The 19,377-nt window shown below is 44.2% G+C and overlaps 1 protein-coding gene across 1 annotated transcript in view; it reads right to left on the reverse strand.

The window, feature by feature from the left end:
* The window catches only part of CFAP46 (cilia and flagella associated protein 46), a 257,741-nt gene that overhangs the window by 46,466 nt on the left and 191,898 nt on the right, over window positions 1–19,377 (reverse strand). Inside the window, exons 45-50 of the mRNA XM_073546509.1 lie at window positions 14,364–14,531; window positions 8,301–8,398; window positions 3,367–3,449; window positions 3,108–3,265; window positions 1,620–1,741; window positions 1,012–1,094 (exon numbers count right to left, since the gene is read on the reverse strand). Of these exons, the coding sequence (XP_073402610.1) occupies window positions 1,012–1,094; window positions 1,620–1,741; window positions 3,108–3,265; window positions 3,367–3,449; window positions 8,301–8,398; window positions 14,364–14,531 (712 nt within the window). The remainder of the gene's footprint in view (window positions 1–1,011; window positions 1,095–1,619; window positions 1,742–3,107; window positions 3,266–3,366; window positions 3,450–8,300; window positions 8,399–14,363; window positions 14,532–19,377) is intronic.

The raw sequence follows: 19,377 nt of genomic DNA on the forward strand, positions 1-19,377 counted from the left end.
AAAAAAAAAGTACACCTATTCTTTCCTCTGCAGCGCTGATGCTTCATGGTCGTGCTGGTTTTTGTTTACAAGTGGTCGACTTGTGACCAATGCAGCCAAGCAGTGGCCTTAAAGGGAATCTGTCAACAGGTTTTTTCTACCACATCTGAGAGCAGCATAAGTAGGAGTGGCGATCCTGATTCCGGCGATGTGTCACTTATTGATCTGCTTGCTACAGTTTTGATAAAAATCACAATTTTATCTGCTGCAGATCTAGCGGTTCTCTAAATGTTGAGCTCTGTATAACCCCGCCCACACCCCGGAAAGGCGGATTTATGTGTTCACTGTGCATAAGCAGAAAGCAGTCTATCAGTGCTAGGTACAGGGTTATACAGAGCACATTAATATGGAGGACTACAGGGCAGCAGGTTTACTAGCCATCTAATGATAATCACAGTAAGCAGACCAGTAAGTGACACATTGCTGGCATCAAGGTTTCGGTCTCTACATTGTGCTGTTCTCAGATTAGGTGGTAAAAACTTGATGACAGATTCTCTTTAAAGGATTGTCCAGTCCAAATAGAGAGCAGACTTATGAATCCCCCCCCCAACGCAGGCACAAAACCATTAAAGGGGCTGTCCGATCCAAATCGGACTCTGTGTGACTTCACACTTATTAATTTCCCCAGTGCACGCAGTGTGTGCTGTGGGGATTCGCCGGTTTCTAAGCCAGGACATGAGGGTATGTATGCATCATACATACTCCCGACCAGGGGCACAACCTCGCTCCATACACATGGATGGGCCAAGTATAACACATACATACCCGCCGCTCCCAGCTCAGAAACCGGCGAATCCCTGCAGCGCACAGTTCGTGTGCTGGGGGGATCCCTAAATCTGGAGTCACACAGAGTCCGACTTGGACCGGACAACCCTTTAATGGTCATGTGCCATGCTGCAGCCATGGGTAGTGTTGCCAGAGAAAGATGGCAAAGGAAAGGCTTAGGAATAGTGAATGGGGAACCATACGTACTTGAGGTGGTGGCAGCCTTGTCGTCTTTCTCTCTAGACTTTGCTCTCAGTGATTCAGTTACTGACAGAGGCGGCGATGGCTGTCTGCAAAGCGAAACAAGTCGGAAACACAAGACATTCACTTTACACATAAACACCACTATGACTATCACTAGGTCATTGGTAGATGTTACTCAGAAAATGTTTCTCTGCTTTGTAAGATAGACAAGTCTGCTGCAGCCAGTGGTCTTACAGCCACACACGGGACAGTAAGGAAGAGGAGGAGGGAGACATGGCTGACCTCCTAGGACACAGGAGACTTCTACAGCAGCCAGTTATGCATCAATCAGTGTTGACCGCAACATCAGAATCATGGCAATCTCCAACTCTGGTCCATTAGAGCATGGTGACAGCTGTATAATACAGCCAGCACCTACAAGTGATGGTGGGGACCATCTCCTTTGCCAAGTAATCGTACGTCATGGGAGTTTTCAACAAGTTTGTCAACTTTGTAAAGATGTATTACTTGTCCTACAAGGAACCTCCATTACACAAGCGCAGGGCAGCTGCCCTATCTGTTGTGTCTACACCATTGACCAATGTCCTAACAAAGCAAATTATAGCAAGTACCTGAATGTAGAAAAGTCCAGCTGAAGCATCACAGGGCTCAGATAGGTCTCCAGGACTTCTACTATCTCATGAAAGTCTTCGGTGAGTCTTCTTTGCCTTTCATCTTCAGTGTTCGGATCATTCTGAGTAACATGACGGTTTATTATAAGGAATTTTTGGTAAAGACAGAATTGTATTTTTTTCCATTCATTCTTACCTGTGTTATGACACTTCTATGCATCTACATTTCAATAAATAGTAAATAAACAGTAAAGCTTAGAGAATAGTAATTTGTCTGGGATGTGTTCAATTTGAAAAGTAAAGTGCAGAATATGGGGCTGATTCATAAAAGATTGCAGGCTAGAAAACTGCAAGGTTTTGCAAGGTTTGCCTTTTTTCTTTTACGCTAGCTTGAATCAGGTCCTCTGAAATGGAGAGAGCTGAGAAGGAACCGGGACGTGGAGCGGCTGCACAAACCCACCCATTCAATTAATCAAAAGTGCCAGCGTTTTCCATGCAGAATTGTTACTCCAGTCCTTGACTGAAGTAGCATTTTTAGCATGATGCACGCCACTTAGAATATGCTCCAAATTAATTAATTGTAGGTGCCTCTTACACCAGCAAGCCTGGCGTAGTGTGAGTGTGCGCTCTGTCCGTCTAGATGAATTGGCCCCAATGTGCTTTGGATGTCCAATCCGAGGAAGGCGCAAGCTCGGATCACCTAAAAAGACAGGTGTCATCTATACACACATAGGGAGCGACCTGTCAGTCTAGTGGACTGAGTCACGGAGAAGCTACTCGGGGCCAGACTCAAACCAGTCATCCAAGTCAAATAGTCCCCGGCCGGCAAATTATGTTTTCTAGAAAGAACTTAAATGTTTCTGAGTGTGTGTGATTCCTGCTGGCCATGGTTAGGGAAAAGTAAGTCTCCTGACAACATGTGGGTGCCGGTGATGAGGGGACTAGGATGTTAAGTCAAGGAGCAATGTCCCCACCAGCTTCTCCCCAAGGTACGCTCCATAACTGACAGGTCTCTCCTGGTTTGTGTGTTTGGGAGACCTATCAACCTATATGACCGTGGTGTGAAGAAGATGGAGGAGATAGATGTTCATGAGAGTCCTCCTAATCACCTCGTCACCTGCATCCCATTCATGGTGCCTGTGGCCCATTCATCTGACAGGTTCCTTTTTTTAGCCATTCGTGGACAGCCTTAATTTTTCACAGTGACTACCAAGAAAATTCTATAGATTTTCTTAGTGGTAATCTCTTTTTATATATTTTTGAAGGAGATTTTCAATAGCTCCAACCAGACCAACATTAAGTAAGAAAAGCCCCGTATCGGTAGGATACAGATACACACATAATTTTTCTGAAATTAATAGCAAAGGGATCTATACAACTAGAGTTGGTAGAAACGTCCATACAGAGGACTCACAAGACACAGCCATACAGATCAGGGATACACAGCTTAATGATTGATGGAGACATATTTCCAGACATAGATGCTACCATGGCAGGGTCCTTGTTCATTTTCCATCTTGTGAAGCTTTCTTGATGTTCCCTTTTGAGGTTGCTCTGCATCGTATCTTGTCTGAACAGCTCCATTTTTTCCAACAAGCTTTTAAACATTTGACGATCCACAGAACATCGGGCAACTTTTACCCGCCCTGATGAAATGAAGACGATACTTCGTTTGGTATGGGAGAAGAAAAAAAAAAAAGATTTCTAAAAACAAACATTTTACAACACGTAGTTGGCCGTCACTTACAGCTTTTTTGCTGTTGAGTTGATTTTCCCTTCTGTGACGAGACCGGCTTGGGTTTTTCAAGAAGAGCTCCGTACAGGAGTGATCTATGGAAAAAATAAAGTGAGATAAGTAAAGAAGTATGACGAGTTTCCTGAATATGCCACCACTTTTTATTTAACCCGGTATCTGCAAGATTGCTTGTGCTTCTTTTTTCTGATAGCAGAGTGGAAAGGAAGTAAAAACACATCTGTGACTTTGGAGAGGCAGTCTGTTGTATGGCACAAGGATCTGTCCTAAAGGTGTAAAAACCCCGACAAGGCATGAATTGTCCGTTTTATCATGTTCTTTGACATAAAAAGGCAATGAGCATTTGTACAACTTTTTGACGTGTCTTGATAGTAGTTTTGATGACTTCCACTGCACACTATGACAAGCTTATACCTTACCCATTACTACTTTCATAACTGATATCACCTTACTTAGTTTGTTCTTCTTTAATTTGTCTATAAACCTAACATATCCTGAGATATATCTCTATATATAAAAATGAAAGTGTGTGTGTGTGTGTGTGTGTGTATCACCAACCAATCACGAAGCCTCTTTCATTTCACCAGAGCTGTTCAAAAGAAGCTGAGCTGTGATTGGTTGCTATGACCAACAGTTTTCCCACTTGACAACACCTCAGCAGACACTGACATGGTGGGAGAAATCTAGCATCCCCGGGAACATAAGCTCCCAGCCATTGTCTGACCCCCTGAAAGGAGCAGAGAGCACACGACAGAAATGAATCCCCCCCTCCCGTGCCCATGTACCATCACACATCTTCCATCCCGTAGGCACATCTTCCTTCTTAAAGGGATCATTGGTATGGAAGTCAGAGCAAATCCATCCAGCGCTTTGGTTTTGACCCCAGGCCTCTCTTAAAGGGATCCCTGGTATGGAAGTTAGGACCGTTCCACTCAGTTCTGTGGACCCCAGGGTCTCTTAAAGGGATCATTGGTATGGAATTTAGGGCAAATCCACTCTGCGCTTTGGTATTGACCCCAGGCCCTTCTTAAAGGGATCTCCGGTATGGAAGTCGGGGCAAATCCATCTACCACTTTAATTCTGACCCCAGGCTCTCTTAAAGGGATCTCCTGTATGGAAGTTAGGGCAAATCCCTCGGTGCTCTGATTCTGACTCCAGGGTTCTATTAAAGGGATCATTGGTATGGAAGTCAAGGTAAATCCACTCAGCGCTCTGGTTCTGATGCCAGGCCTCTCTTAAAGGGATTCCCAGTATGGAAGTTAGGACCGTTCCACTCAGCGCTCTGGTTCTGACTCCAGGCTGACGGGATGATGTGGGATATTAGTGGTAGTAGTCCAGTGGCTCTGGCTGAAGGGATAATGTGGGATATTAGGGGTAGTAGTCCGGTGGCTCTGGCTGACGGGATGATGTGGGATATTAGTGGTAGTAGTCCGGTGGCTCTGGCTGAAGAGATGATGTGGGATATTAGTGGTAATAGTCCAGTGGCTCTGGCTGATGGGACGATGTGGGATATTATAGTGAATGTGGCTATGCGGAGTGGGCGGGGCTATACACTCAGCTTTATATATACATAGATATAATCATTATAATTTGTTATAACTAACCGTAGTTAGTTACTATGCCCGGGCAGCGCCGGGCTCTTCAGCTAGTGTTACATAAACATGAAAAAAATGTGTAAGTTTGACAAATGCCACCTTTTGGCCACCCATTACCCATAGGCTCCAATGATAGAAAAAAAACACCCAAAACATATACTTTTAGTAGATGGCTGTGATGGATGCTTTCTGCACAAGCCATCCGTCAACCATTGGTCAGGTATAGCCAGATGCCATAGACATATCTATTGACACATCCGTCACTCATAGGCGCATATATATATATATATATATATATATATATATATATACATACATACATAGTACAGACCAAAAGTTTGGACACACCTCATTCAAAGAGGTTTCTTTATTGTCATAACTATGAAAATTGTAGATTCACTCTGAAGGCATCAAAACTATGAATTAACACATGTGGAATTATACAAATAACAAAAAAGTGTGAAACAACTGAAAATATGTCTTATATTCTAGGTTCTTCAAAGTAGCCACCTTTTGCTTTGATTACTGCTTTGCACACTCTTGGCATTCTCTTGATGAGCTTCAAGAGGTAGTCACTGGAAATGGTCTTCCAACAGTCTTGAAGCAGTTCCCAGAGATGCTTAGCACTTATTGGCCCTTTTGCCTTCACTCTGCGGTCCAGCTCACCCCAAACCATCTCGATTGGGTTCAGGTTTGGTGACTGTGGAGGCCAGGTCATCTGGCGTAGCACCCCATCACTCTCCTTCTTGGTCAAATAGCCCTTACACAGCCTGGAGGTGTGTTTGAGGTCACTGTCCCGTTGGAAAATAAATGATGGTCCAACTAAACACAAACCGGATGGAATAGCATGCCGCTGCAAGATGCTGTGGTAGCCATGCTGGCTCAGTATGCCTCCAATTTTGAATAAATCCCAAACAGTGTCACTAGCAAAGCACCCCCACACCATCACACCTCCTCCTCCATGCTTCCCGGTGGGAACCAGGCATGTAGAGCATCCGTTCACCTTTTCTGCGTCGCACAAAGACACGGTGGTTGGAACCAAAGATCTCAAATGTGTACTCATCAGACCAAAGCACAGATTTCCACTGGTCTAATGTCCATTCCTTGTGTTCTTTATCCCAAACAGTCTCTTCTGCTTGTTGCCTGTCCTTAGCAGTGGTTTCCTAGCAGCTATTATACCATGAAGGCCTGCTGCACAAAGTTTCCTCTTAACAGTTGTTGTAGAGATGTGTCTGCTGCTAGAACTCTGTGTGGCATTGACCTGGTCTCTAATCTGAGCTGCTGTAAACCTGCGATTTCTGAGGCTGGTGACTCAGATGAACTTATCCTCCGCAGCAGAGGTGACTCTTGGTCTTCCTTTCCTGGGGCGGTCCTCATGTGAGCCAGTTTCTTTGTAGTGCTTGATGGTTTTTGCCACTGCACTTGGGGACACAAAGTTTTCCCAATTTTTCGGACTGACTGACCTTCATTTCTTAAAGTAATGATGGCCATTCATTTTTCTTTACTTAGCTGCTTTTTTCTTGCCATAATACAAATTCTAACAGTCTATTCAGTAGGACTATCAGCTGTGTATCCACCAGACTACTGCACAACACAACTGATGGTCCAAACCCCATTTATAAGGCAAGAAATCCCACTTATTAAACCTGACAGGGCACACTGTTATGAATGAGTCACCGTAGGAGGCAAAAACAGAAATACTAGCTAAGTCCAGAAAACCAGAGAAGTTGGCAGCTATCGGATTGCAGACCCCTGAACCTAACAACAACAACTAGCAGTAGCCATGGGGGGTTCCTACGGTGCCCTAGACCCCTCGATCACAGCCGGAGAACTACATAGCCTAAAGACAGAAAGGGAAATCTAAACTGCCCTAGAGCAGACCCCAAAGCAATAGGCAGCCCCCAACATATAATGACGGTGAAGCAAGATGAAAAAACACTCACACAGATAGAAAGATAGGCTGAGCAAATGATGGGGCCCAAGCTAACTAAATAGGACAGGATAGAAAAGCTGCTGTCTGCAATCCGCCAAAACCCTCTCAAAACAAGAGCCAACAGACTGATAGGGAAAAAAGCCCTGAAGACGCTAGGCTTCAAAAAGACTATATCAGTACTCTGGTATTTTCTGAAGACAGAGCAAAAAGGAATTCAGCTCACACAGCAGGGAAAGGCAGAATCCAGAAAAACAAGGCAAAACAAAACCAAAACACAAATGCAAAAAGCAGAGCAGAAAACTTAGCTTTTGAGGAGCAGGAATCAGACTGGTCTCCAAGAATCCCTCAGAGAAATCACCCGCAAGGCAGAAGGGCGTCGGCTGCCTTATATCCAGTCAGCAATTCCAGTCACCCAGTCATCATCATTCTGCTCAGGTGCTTTGTAATCAGCCTCACTACCTTCCTTCACCAGAAGAGGGAGTTCATCAGACCTCAATGGTGAAGGGGAAAATGAACTCACAACAGCACACCTGTGAAGTGAAAACCATTTCCGGTGACTACCTCTTGAAGCTCATCAAGAGAATGCCAAGAGTGTGCAAAGCAGTAATCAAAGCAAAAGGTGGCTACTTTGAAGAACCTAGAATATAAGACATATTTTCAGCTGTTTCACACTTTTTTGTTAATTATATAATTCCACATGTGTTAATTCATAGTTTTGATGCCTTCAGATTGAATCTACAATTTTCATAGTCATGAAAATAAAGAAAACACTTTGAATGAGAAGGTGTGTCCAAACTTTTGGTCTGTATTGTATGTGTTAGATCCCTTTTTTGCATGCCATCCTTGACCATCTGTCACCCATAGGCTCCAAAGTACGAAAAAGTGTTAATTCTTTTTTTTATTTTTTACTATTGTAGGGCTTCATTCTCTCTGGTAGGTATTAGGCCTTATTGTAGCGTTCATAAACTCGTAAACATAAATATCTAGCCTTCACCAGGCGCTATCTACACAGAACAGACTCATACACGGCTGGGCTAGTCCCGGCTTGCTCAAACAAAGCAGCAATTGTCCATAGCAATCACTGATACTTACGGTTTTCTGTCCTGTCTCTCTCTTCAGCTCTGAGACACATCCAATCTCGTCAGCTTGAGCTGACTGACTAAGGAGGACAGCTAGCCTAGTTATATTCAGGGCAATCCAGGTGATCTAAGCAGAACCTGTAGAGCTAGGATTTAACCCTAGCCTACCTGGCTTTGCTACACCATACTGAATTGGCATCATTAATATTCATTAATATATTTCTGAAACCTTGCAGTGCACAGGAAAATATTTTAAAACAATATTAAAAAACAATTATTTGAAAAAGAAAAAAAAAAATAATAATATGGATTAGAAACTACCTGTCTTCTGAATGCTGCAAAACTACAAGATTAAAATTTGGTGGCAGCTCATTGAATATACTGAAGTACTGCATGGTGACTTGAAGATTTCCCCACACCTAAGATGAATGAAAAATACTGGTATAATTACAATAAATCACACTGAATAAAATATTTAAAAAAAAAAAACTGAAATATTTCAAAATGACCCTCTAATATACTGTTATTTAGCTAGGTTTACACTTGTGGCAGAGTCTCCATTATTGTTGGTGGGGGACGTTCCTATAACTGAACAAAAAACTAAACTCCAAATAGTGGTGTGAACTCAGCCTTATACAGTGGGAAAAATAAGTATTTGATATACTAACGATTTTGCACGTTTTCCCCACCTATAAAGAATAGAGAGGTCTGTAATTTTTATCGTAGGTACACTTCAACTGTGCGAGACAGAATCTAAAAATAGAAACAAAAAATCACATTGTATGATTTTTACATAATTAATTTGCATTTTTTTGCATGAAATAAGTATTTGATCACCTGCCAATCAGCAAGAATTCTGGCTCTCACAAGACCTGTTACATTTTTAAGAAGTCCTCCTACTCCGCACCCATTACCTGTATTAATTTCAGCTGTTTAAACTCTTTACCTGTAGAAAAGACACCTATCCACACACTCAATCACACTCCAACCTCTCCACCACGGCCAAGACAAAAGAGCAGTGTAAGGACGCCAGAGACAAAACTGTAGACATCCACTGGGATGGAGCAGTAGGCTGGGATGGGCTACTGGACAACAGGCAAGCAGCTTGGTGAGAAGGCAACAACTGTTGGTGCAATTATTCGAAAACGGAGGAAACACAAGATGACTGTCAATCTTCCTCGGTCCAGGGCTCCATGCAAGATCTCACCTTGTGGAGTAAGGACGATGCTGAGAAAGGTCAGGAATCAGCCCAGAACTACATGGGAGGACCTGGTCTATTACATGAAGTGAGCTGTGGCCACAGTCTCAAATATTACCCTTAGTAACACACTACGCCGTCATGCATTAAAATCCACGCAAGGTCCCCCTGCTCACGCCAGCACATGTCCTGGCCCGTTTGAAGTCTGTCAATGACCATCTGGATGATCCAGAGGAGGCATGGGAGAAGGTTATGTGGTCAGATGAGGCCAAAATAGAACTTCTTGGAATCAACTCCACTTGCTGTCTTTGGAGAAAGAAGGAGGATGAGAACAACCCCAAGGACACCATCCCAAAGGTGAAGCATGGTTTGGGAAACATCATACTTTGGGGATGCTTGTCTCCAAAGGGAACAGAACGACTGCACCGTATTGAAAGGAGGATGGATGGGGCCATGTGTTGCGAGGTTTTGGCCACCAATCTCCTTCCCTCAGTAAGAGCATTGAAGATGTGTCGTGGCTGGGTCTACCGTCATCATGAAAGTGACCTGAAACACACAGTCAGGGCAACTAAGGAGTGGCTCTGTAAGAAGCATTTCAAGGTCCTGCAGTGGCCTAGCCAGTCTCCAGACCAGAACCTAATAGAAAATCTTTGGAGGGAGGTGAAACTCCATGTTGCCCAGCGACAGTCCTGAAACCTGAAAGATCTGGAGAAGATCTGTATGGAGGAGTGGATCACAATCCCTGCTGCAGTGTGTGCAAACTTCGTCAAGAACTATAGGAAACGTCTGACCTCTATAATTGCAAACAAAGGTTTCTGTACCAAATATTAAGTTGTTTTTTTCTACTGCATCAAATACTTATTTCATGCAATAAAATTTAAAATACCGTAATTATGTAAGAATTAGTGATGAGCGAGTATGCTTGTTACTCTAGTTTTCCGAGCATGCTCTGGTGATCTCCGAGTATTTGGATGTGCTCGGAGATTTAGTGCTTGCCGATGCAGCTGCATAACTTGCAGTTGCTAGACAGCCTGAATACATTTGGGGGTTTCCTAACAAACAGGCAATCCCCACGTGTATTCAGGCTGTCCAGCAGCTGCAAGTGATGCAACTGCATCGACAAACACTAAATCTCCGAGCACATCCAAATACTCGGAGAACACCCAAGCATGATCGGAAAACTAGAGTAACAAGCATACTCACTCATCACTAGTAAAAATCAAATAATATCATTTCCTGATTTTTTTTTAAGATTCTGTCTCTCACAGCTGAAGTGTACCTATGATAAGAATTACAGACCTCTCCATTCTTTGTTAAAAACACCCCATAAAACCCTAAAAAGTGTGATCAACCTAAGTCCGACACTGTCATAATATAGTATCAATTAACGGAGTATAAAATATACCAATAAAAAAGTAGGAGTACAATAGAAAGGGTCAATTTAAACAAACATGATACAAAAATTAGGAAAACTACGATAATGATGTAAATACATGAATTCCTTGAATCAAAATACTGAAAAATAATATCAAATAGACTCACCTGTATGGAACTACCCCAGAGTAAAAACTAGGGGTTAGTCACATCAGTATGCCATAGCTATTGAAGCATACGACTCAAAACCCAGAACCCTGACACACGTTTCGCCTAAAGCTTCGTCAGGGGATCAGCAAAAATATTGTTTGCCCGACAGCTGTCTAGTATGTAAGGGAGGCTTTATTATTGGCTGGGAGGCAGCTTGGTGTAGCAGAAACACTCCTACAGCTTTGAGGGAAGCTAGGAAGGGAAAGCTACACTCCTTGGTTCCCAGCTAAACTGGAGGGGATACATAGAAAACGAGTGCCATCGTTCTAAGTTGTGGATAACTATCTGCACAAAAAAGACATACATTAAAAGCAAATTTCATGTTCTATTATTTTTTTTCATTTCCAGGTCTAGCTGTTCTTTAAGCTAGGCAATTTCTCTGCTGCTTAGGACAAAAGAATAAAGAACAGCATTAACATGGGTGTCAAACAGGCGCTTTTTATACTAAGTCGACGCTAATTTCCATTCGCGCTATAATCACTGCTAAAAGCAACATTCAGAATACTAAAAATGCAATTTAATAAATGTGACAGTAGTAACAGTGGTATAATGGATTCCTAAGTCAGGAGGCCTGTACACTGTCCACGTACATTGACTGTGGTTCATCTGGAGAACTGACTCTCGCGTGACAATGGTGCAGCGCTGACGTACCTGATAACTACCGTACATTAGTGCACAATTCTATAAGAGGGGAAAATTCTAATAATTGCACCTGTCAAATGTTACCGATGTCTATTCATTAGGGAATAATGGGCCGCTGAGTCACTAATAGAGATTTCCTTTCTTGTCCGTTTCAAACTAATTTAGCAGCTTAAAATGAAACAGTGGAGAAACATAAGAGAGAAGACAGTCAGATAATAACGGATTATACCCCAGTGCTGGGTACGTATGTGAATATTCACAACTGTAAACATGTATTTATGTTAGGCAATCGGCTGCATTAAACGAATACAGATCGGTAAGCATCAGGCCAAACAGCAGTCATTTAATAAACAGGCAGGCCATATGTAATATGTGCACAGAACGATCAGTTACAGATCATTCAGTGCACATAGGCTGCCATTGTTCTCGGCAGCACATGTCCAGTTTATTTGCCAATGAGCTGCCGAATGTCACGATCCACGTTGGATTGTGACAGATTTTGCACAAGTAACCTTTTTTTTCCTATAAGCCTTTTGCTTAAGGTTAGTTTTGCCCCCGGTGGCCGCTAGGGTTATTACTCTATAGTTCCTTTAGTTCTGGTTTTCCCTAGGTGGCCGCTGGGGTTATTACAGGTGAATTACTAAGCAGGTGTGATTGCTCTGGCTCCTACCTATAAAGGAGTGTCAAGTGTTCTCAATCACTGTTGGTGATATTGTTCATTTCCAACCAACTTTGGTGAAAAGGAGCTATAGAGAGGAGTTCCTTGCAGCTCAGTCAGAGCTTTGGTGTAACAGCTTCAGGTGGAAGCTGTATTCAGGTGCCGGACTCTGTTGCTGGGAGCAATAGCAACAGAGCAAAGCTAAGTGGTGTTTTCCCTGTTTTTTATATTTTTCCTTGTGTGTGTATTAGTACAGCGGTGGGATTAGTGTCTGCACCATCCAGCTCACTAGTCAGGGATAGGTGCAGGGCAAGCTAGGGATTGAGGTATCCAGCTCGGCGACAAGTGAAGAGCCTGTATAGGGTACGTTAGGAGTGTTCAGGGACAGTGCCTCAGGGGAGTGCAGGGCCCACCGTTGTATCTGTTTTCCCTGGTGTTCCCCTTGTTTGTCCTGGTGTTAGTGCCGTCCTGCGGGTCGCGGCATAGAGGACAGGTCACACCATGACACCGAGGATAAAATATCATTTTGTCTGACGACAGAGCATTTTGCTCATTCATTGAGTGATCGAAAGACTGTTTAGACTTTCGGATTATTAGAAAAATAGAGTTCCTAGGAATGTTCGGTCACGATAATCGTGTGATGTAGGGGTCATCATGTCAGGGCATTAACCTGTGGTTTGATACAAGTAAAACAGATCTTAGTTGATTGAGGCAGGTAAGGGTGGGAGACTTGTGTTATTTTGTCCTATAATTTAAAAAGCACCCAGTACTATATAACCCGATTATAATCACTGACCCAATGATACAAATGCACCAGAATTGGAAAACATCATTTTATGTGTTGTGCATTTCTTGTCATAAAAATATTTGAAATATCATAAAATTTTTGTATAGGGGACAGGGTTCAGGCAATGGCCACTCCAGGACCAGGGGACTATGGCCACACCGGGACCAAGGAATAACATTCAGGCTCTGGCCAGGGGACCTCACAACTCATTAGCAGCACACCTTACTAACTAATGATTCACTGTTGCTTGCTGACTCCCTAGGGGAGAGGAAGTCTTTAATAAAAGATGCCTCCCAACTATTGGCTGGGAGCCATCTTGCAGGAGAGGGCTGAGAGCATTTAGCATAATGCGTGCGCTGCCCTTTTAAGAACGGGGAAGCGCATACTAGGAGCTCCGCCGGACTGCGGAGCGCACACACAGAAAGCAGGAGGTGACACAACCAGGAGAAAACACTGTGGGGCTGGGGTGGTGAGTAAGCTGGCGTACCTGCATGGAGGGGGGGAAGGGGGCACCATGCAGGGGCGCCGGCAGCGTTACATTATACTAAATTTCTAATTGGAGGAATTTGCTAATATTATTATTATTACACCTACTACATATTGGGATAGGATCTTGGAGATGGAAATATCCCTTTAATTAAGGGCATGCCCTTTGTAAGGTAACGCCTAGTTCATTCATAAATTTTCAGGAGGAATAACAGAGGTCCGGCATGATGTAGCGTTTTTGGAAAAACTGCTGCTGAAGTGGGACCTGCAAGTATGTACTAAAATAGACAAGTCGGGGGGGGGGTGACAGATCCTCTTTACAGCGGTGAGTACTGTATATCGAACAGCGTATCACCTATCTACAGGGTAGGTTATAACTTGCTGATCTCTGTTGGTCTAACTGCTGGCACTTTCATCTATCTAAAGAATGGGTTCTAGAGTCAATGATCTATTCATTGTCTACGGGACTAATTCGGCTCTCTCCGTCAGTCTTATAGACAATGAATGGAGAGGTGGTGCGAATACTCAACTATTGCTCCACTCAACTAATACTTTTGTAATATATTGGGCTTAAACCCCTTTAAATTAAGATTCCTGTCTCAAATGTCATAATTACAAAAACAAGTCAAAACCTGATCTTGAGACCCCACAACAAAATGACAGAGGCCTTCTCTGCAATATCTCCAGATGTAGGAGCTGTAAGTGCAGAGGCTATGATGTTGCTTGGCTCCAATGGACAAGGGCCCAGTCTCCATATATACAGAACGCGACCACTGTATTCTCTGTCTATATTGGTATCGGTTGGTAAATAATCAACATCTAAGTGGTTATTTGTGACTGAATGAATCTATCTGCAGATGGGGTCCTCTTCTGATGGCCTCTTGGGGTCCTGTGGGATTAGGGCCTCATCATTGTACCACAAGAGGATCATCTCATACTCTATTGGACCAATTGGACTTTGCTCGCGTATTCCTTTCCTCCTTGTACTATGAAGCCACATGTCAAGTATTGTATAAAAAAATTCCTTACTTTTGAAGTGGCCCCCAGTATCTGTTCGGCTTGATTCCTCAAAGGGCCATCATCTTCTTTCCTTTTTAGGTATTGCAGGAGATGAATCAAGGCTGCAAACTGTGAGTTGCCGGTATTAAGTGTCGCTGTAAGAACCAAGTCTTCGGTTGTCAGACTGGACACACAGCTCTGAGGAAGAAGAACCCATGGACAGATAAGTCTCCATGTACATGATGGATGTGCAAACAAACCAGACACAGTATGGTCTACTAGACTCGACTTTCTCACTTTTAGGCCTGTTTCACACATCTACGAAATACTGACCAGTCTCAGATCTCAATACCCAGCGTGGGTCTACTGACCCAAGCTTACTGCCTTGCAGACATATATGGGGCAAGTAGCTCAGGTCAGAAGACCTCATGGTCAGGCTGAGCATTGTGATCTGAGCACAGTCTGTGTGTCACGGATGCATGGCACCGGCCTTAGACAGCCCCAAATGCACTAAATTTATTAACCCGTGTGTACCTCGTAATAAATATGGTGCAAATCGCTCCAACTATCTCCTTTCTCATATCTCTCAGTCTCATATACAGATTCTGTGGCCCCACTTCATCATTTGTATTTTTTGGTTAAAGTCACTTTCTATTTTTGTCTTGTGGTTTTCTTGTCCTTTCTTGCGCCAAATTCGAGAAAATGGCGCACGCGGTTGATGAATTTTGAACAAAATGGTCTTCTTTCTTTTCAGCACTGTACTTGTGATTTTTTAGCCAAAAAAGCCGCAAGTTTGGCAAAAAGTCTCAAACATTGTGGCAAAGAAATGACCTACTGAAAAACACACTGGGGGGAGGGACTGGAGTGGAGTTTCGCCAGATTTTGCAGCTTTTCAAAAAGTCGTACATATAGACTCAGCCAAAAAAAACATCTGGAAGGAAATTGCTAAACCCAGCCGAAAACGCAGAACCCCCCCCCCAAAGATGAACACATATAAAACACATCTAGAATAGACTTCAAAAAGGCGCAAATCAAATAGAATAAAGAATTGGGTGCATACAAAAAAGGCAGAAACACACAAAAGTAGACAAAAAAAAAAAAAACAGGCACAAAAGCAATGATGAATCGGGAGGGGGGGGTGTTTATTTCTCTAGTAAAAAAAAGCCTGGGCTCGAGTGTCTAATAAAAACTTACACACAAGAAGGAATTAAATACAAGACGTCACCGATCTGTCAAAGCATGATGAGGACAAGGACATTTGTACTGGCTCTGAATAGCAGGTGAATAGCAGGGTCGGCTACGAATACAACCACAAAAAAAGCCCACCACTGGGAGCTCAAAGAACTCTAACATGGTTGCTCCAAGCTCTTCGTTCCTCCTCACTCCATACCCCACATGAAGGAGAAGTGTTAGTAAGGTATGTGTCCTGCCAGTTCATCTAGTTGGTGGAAGCAGCTGAAAGCTGTCCGTGGCTGTCTCTGTCAATTCCATTGACTTTGAATGGATCTACTCGGGACCCTTGTTCTAATGATCAGTTGGGTCCCAGTGATCAGACATTTATCACCTATCCTGTAGATATGCTAGTAATGCCTGTTGTGGAGAAAACCCTCTTAAAAGCCTATTTGTTACATCCTTACCTGGACCTGCTCCACCATTGTCTGCATCTGTCGCCACGTGCCACCATAATTGCTCTGAAGGTGTAGGTTGTCCTACAGCTCAAGTGATGTATTTAGCTCCTTGCTGTGGCCAGTGGGGCAGCTCCACACCTTACACTCCTGTCATACTGCTGTGAGCTGCCAGGTATTGTGCTCGGTTACTCACTGGATTCTGGTGTCATTTTTCTGTGGTACTCTTCTTGTTTTTAACCTTACTGCTGACTCTGACCAGTTGGGTCTTTGTTATCCCCCTGACTTGACCTTAGCTTGTCTGACTTCATATCTTGGTATCCGCGACCCAGCTATGTTCTAGATTACAGAATAATGTATTGCCTTCTGATTCTGAACTTGGTTTTGCTCCTCCACTTACTATCTAGGTTGACTATCCTTGCCTCAGGCTCACTGCACTGGCCAGCATCTACTCTGTGGACGTAACCCAGGGGGCCCTGATGAAAGTCAATGTGGCGCCCCTGAGGGTTCAGTCGCCACAGAAGTACTGCACCTCCTCCTGAGGTGTGGTACCCCACTATCCAGGTAAGGTGGGGACACCTGACCACACTCCAGCACCTGCATCCCACACAACATAGTAGTGTAGCAAAGCACCCTTTGGTGGCTCCTTGCTTGGAACGCGAAGCGTGCTGGGAGGCGGGTGGACTTTAGTTTGCATCAAAAGAGCGGGAAGAGTTTAGGATTTAGTCATTCTGACAGAGTCAGAGGAGGAGTGAAGATCCCCGGAGTGGGATGGAGGAAGGAAGTGCTGCAGCCGACCTCAGTGACCTGGGTCCGCTGGCACAGGAAAGGGACATCGATAGAAAGCCTGACTCTCCATAAGAAGGAAAGGATTAGTACGGAACGTGAGGAGAAGAAGAGAACTAAGGTTTAGGGTTAGATGAGAACCCTTCCCAAGTTCTAAGTGCAAGGCCGGGGTCCGGTCCCCGAGGTTGTATGGATCCTAATGGTCCTGCAGCAGACACCGGAGGAATAAAAGTTGTCACCACTTTATTCCCACACCAGACTTGAGGACACAACAGCATCGCGAGTGAGCCGGGACTAGGTAGTAAGGAGTCCCTGAAGCAGGCTATAGCTGTCTGCCGTACAAGTAGAATTCATAGGAACATCTGACAGGAGGAACTCCAGTGTAACTCAGTACTGTAAGTACTTCACCAAAGGCGCTAAGAGGGAGACGTTCAGAAAAGGCACATGTTTGCGGAGTGTTGGAAAGGAGTACTTCATCTTGCCTGGAAGTTGGCTGAGCTCCTGACCCGGAGGACACGGCACGGATGCAGGCTCTTGTGCCACAACAGACTCTGAGTAAAGCTTTGGAACTACATGCCCTGGTGTCCTCCACTTATTCCTGCGTCAACCTGCCCAGCACTGCTACATCCCCTGCGCCCGACACTACACCATCTACGTGTCACTTCACCTACTCTGCCCTGGGACTACAGCCCTGCCTGTGGAGGGCTATAACATCATTGCTGCACCACACCATCTGTCCCAGAGGATCTGTCTGCAGCGTCGGCTTAACATCTTCATTGCCGAACACCACAGGTGGCGTCAAGACTCATTCATTCATAAACAGTAATCATCATAAGCACACTGAACATTCCCCTTTTACAATGGGCGCCTAGGGCCACGGGCTGGATCCCAGCTGCCGTGACATCTCCCACTGAAGCTCATCGGGCCCGGTACAGAGTACCCCGCAGCCCTGGGAGGGCGACCCATCAAGATCCCTCTATAAGGGGTTAAAGGCCAAGGTCCCTTTGGGATCTGCAAGGTGGAGTGGATTCAACCAAGCCTGTCTAAGGTAATGTTCACACTATCAGTATTTGGTCAGTATTTCACATCAGTATTTGTATGCCAAAACCAAGAGCGGGTGAAAAATCCAGAAGTGGTGATGTGTCTCTATTATACTTTCCCTCTGATTGTTCCTCGCCTGGTTTTGCCTTACAAATACTGATGTAAAATACTGACCAAATACTGAATGTGTGAACGTGGATACATTTTTTACAGCTAAAACTTGCATCTTGGTGGTATCACGTCAGTAAGGCTAGTTTCACATTTGCGTATGGAGGAGCTGCGGAGGGATGCGGACTTCCTCCGTGAAGCTCCGCCCACAGCGCAGGTCGCCGCACCGTCAAAACGACGCATGCGGAGGCATCCGCATAAATCCGCATGGCCTGCGTACCCAATGCTAAAGATAGGGTAAGCAGGCCACATGCCGACAGAGGCGGAGCTGACCGAAGGAGGTGCGGCCGTGGGCGGAGCTTCACAGAGGAACTACACAGCCCTCCACAGCTCCTTCATACGCAAATGTGAAACCAGCCTTAGTTAGTCTTCCCCCAGCCTTACATAATGATCTCCCGCTTCTTATGTGTTGCATACTGTCCTCAGACATTGCTGCGTGTCCTAGTTCTGCCAACCAGCAACAGATAATGGTTATTCAGTGCACGTCCTTTTGTTTTAAACTAAACAGGTAAAAAATTCTATGTGAATTTTCTTTATATACATTGTAAAATATTTATATGTATTATAAAATTGTAAAAATAAACTTTATATATTGTAAAATTATTTTCTTTATATGTATTGCAAAAGCTTAAACTGTGTTTGATGACAAAATATGCTCCAAATCCTCAGCAAATTTCATGAAATACTAAAGCTAGGGCAGCTTAGTAGCGGACTGAATGCCAATGATAAAGCAGTATGCGCCCCCTGGTGGCTGCAAGCTGCAATGTTTTATATTTAAAGGGAACCTGTCACATCCAGAGACAGATTATTTAATAATAATAATAATCTTTATTTTTATATAGCGCTAACATATTCCGCAGCGCGTTACAGTCTGCACACCTTATCATCACTGTCACCGATGGGGCTCACAATCTACATTCCCTATCAGTATGTCTTTGGAGTGTGGGAGGAAACCGGAGTACCCGGAGGAAACCCACGCAAACACGGGGAGAACATACAAACTCCTTGCAGATGTTGTCCTTGGTGGGATTCGAACCTAGGACCCCAGCGCTGCAAGGCTGCAGTGCTATCCACTGAGATTATTTAGCTGCATATAAAGGGTTAATCAGCCTGGCTGCCTTATTACCTGCTACAGGGAGAAAGTTTTATTTTCCCTGCAGTCGTTCGCTTCCAGTCTTTGGGGTGGTGCAGGGAACCATTAAAGTCCCCGCTCACTAAACAGCGAGTGCGACTGTGATCGTTCCCCTGACTTTGACTGACAGCCCGCTGTCATAACAGCCCATTGGTGACCTGCTGTCACGTCAAGTTAACAACTGCAGGTGGAGCGCCGTAATACACAGCCATCATCTGCCAGGTATGGGGCAGACTCGCTGCTTGAGCCCGTTCCGTACACCAGCCTTCTGACATGCGCCATACAGGTACGA

This window comes from Dendrobates tinctorius, unplaced genomic scaffold (genome assembly GCF_039654945.1).
Source record: "Dendrobates tinctorius isolate UK_male_01 unplaced genomic scaffold, ASM3965494v1 ptg000147l, whole genome shotgun sequence".
NCBI lineage: Eukaryota > Metazoa > Chordata > Amphibia > Anura > Dendrobatidae > Dendrobates > Dendrobates tinctorius.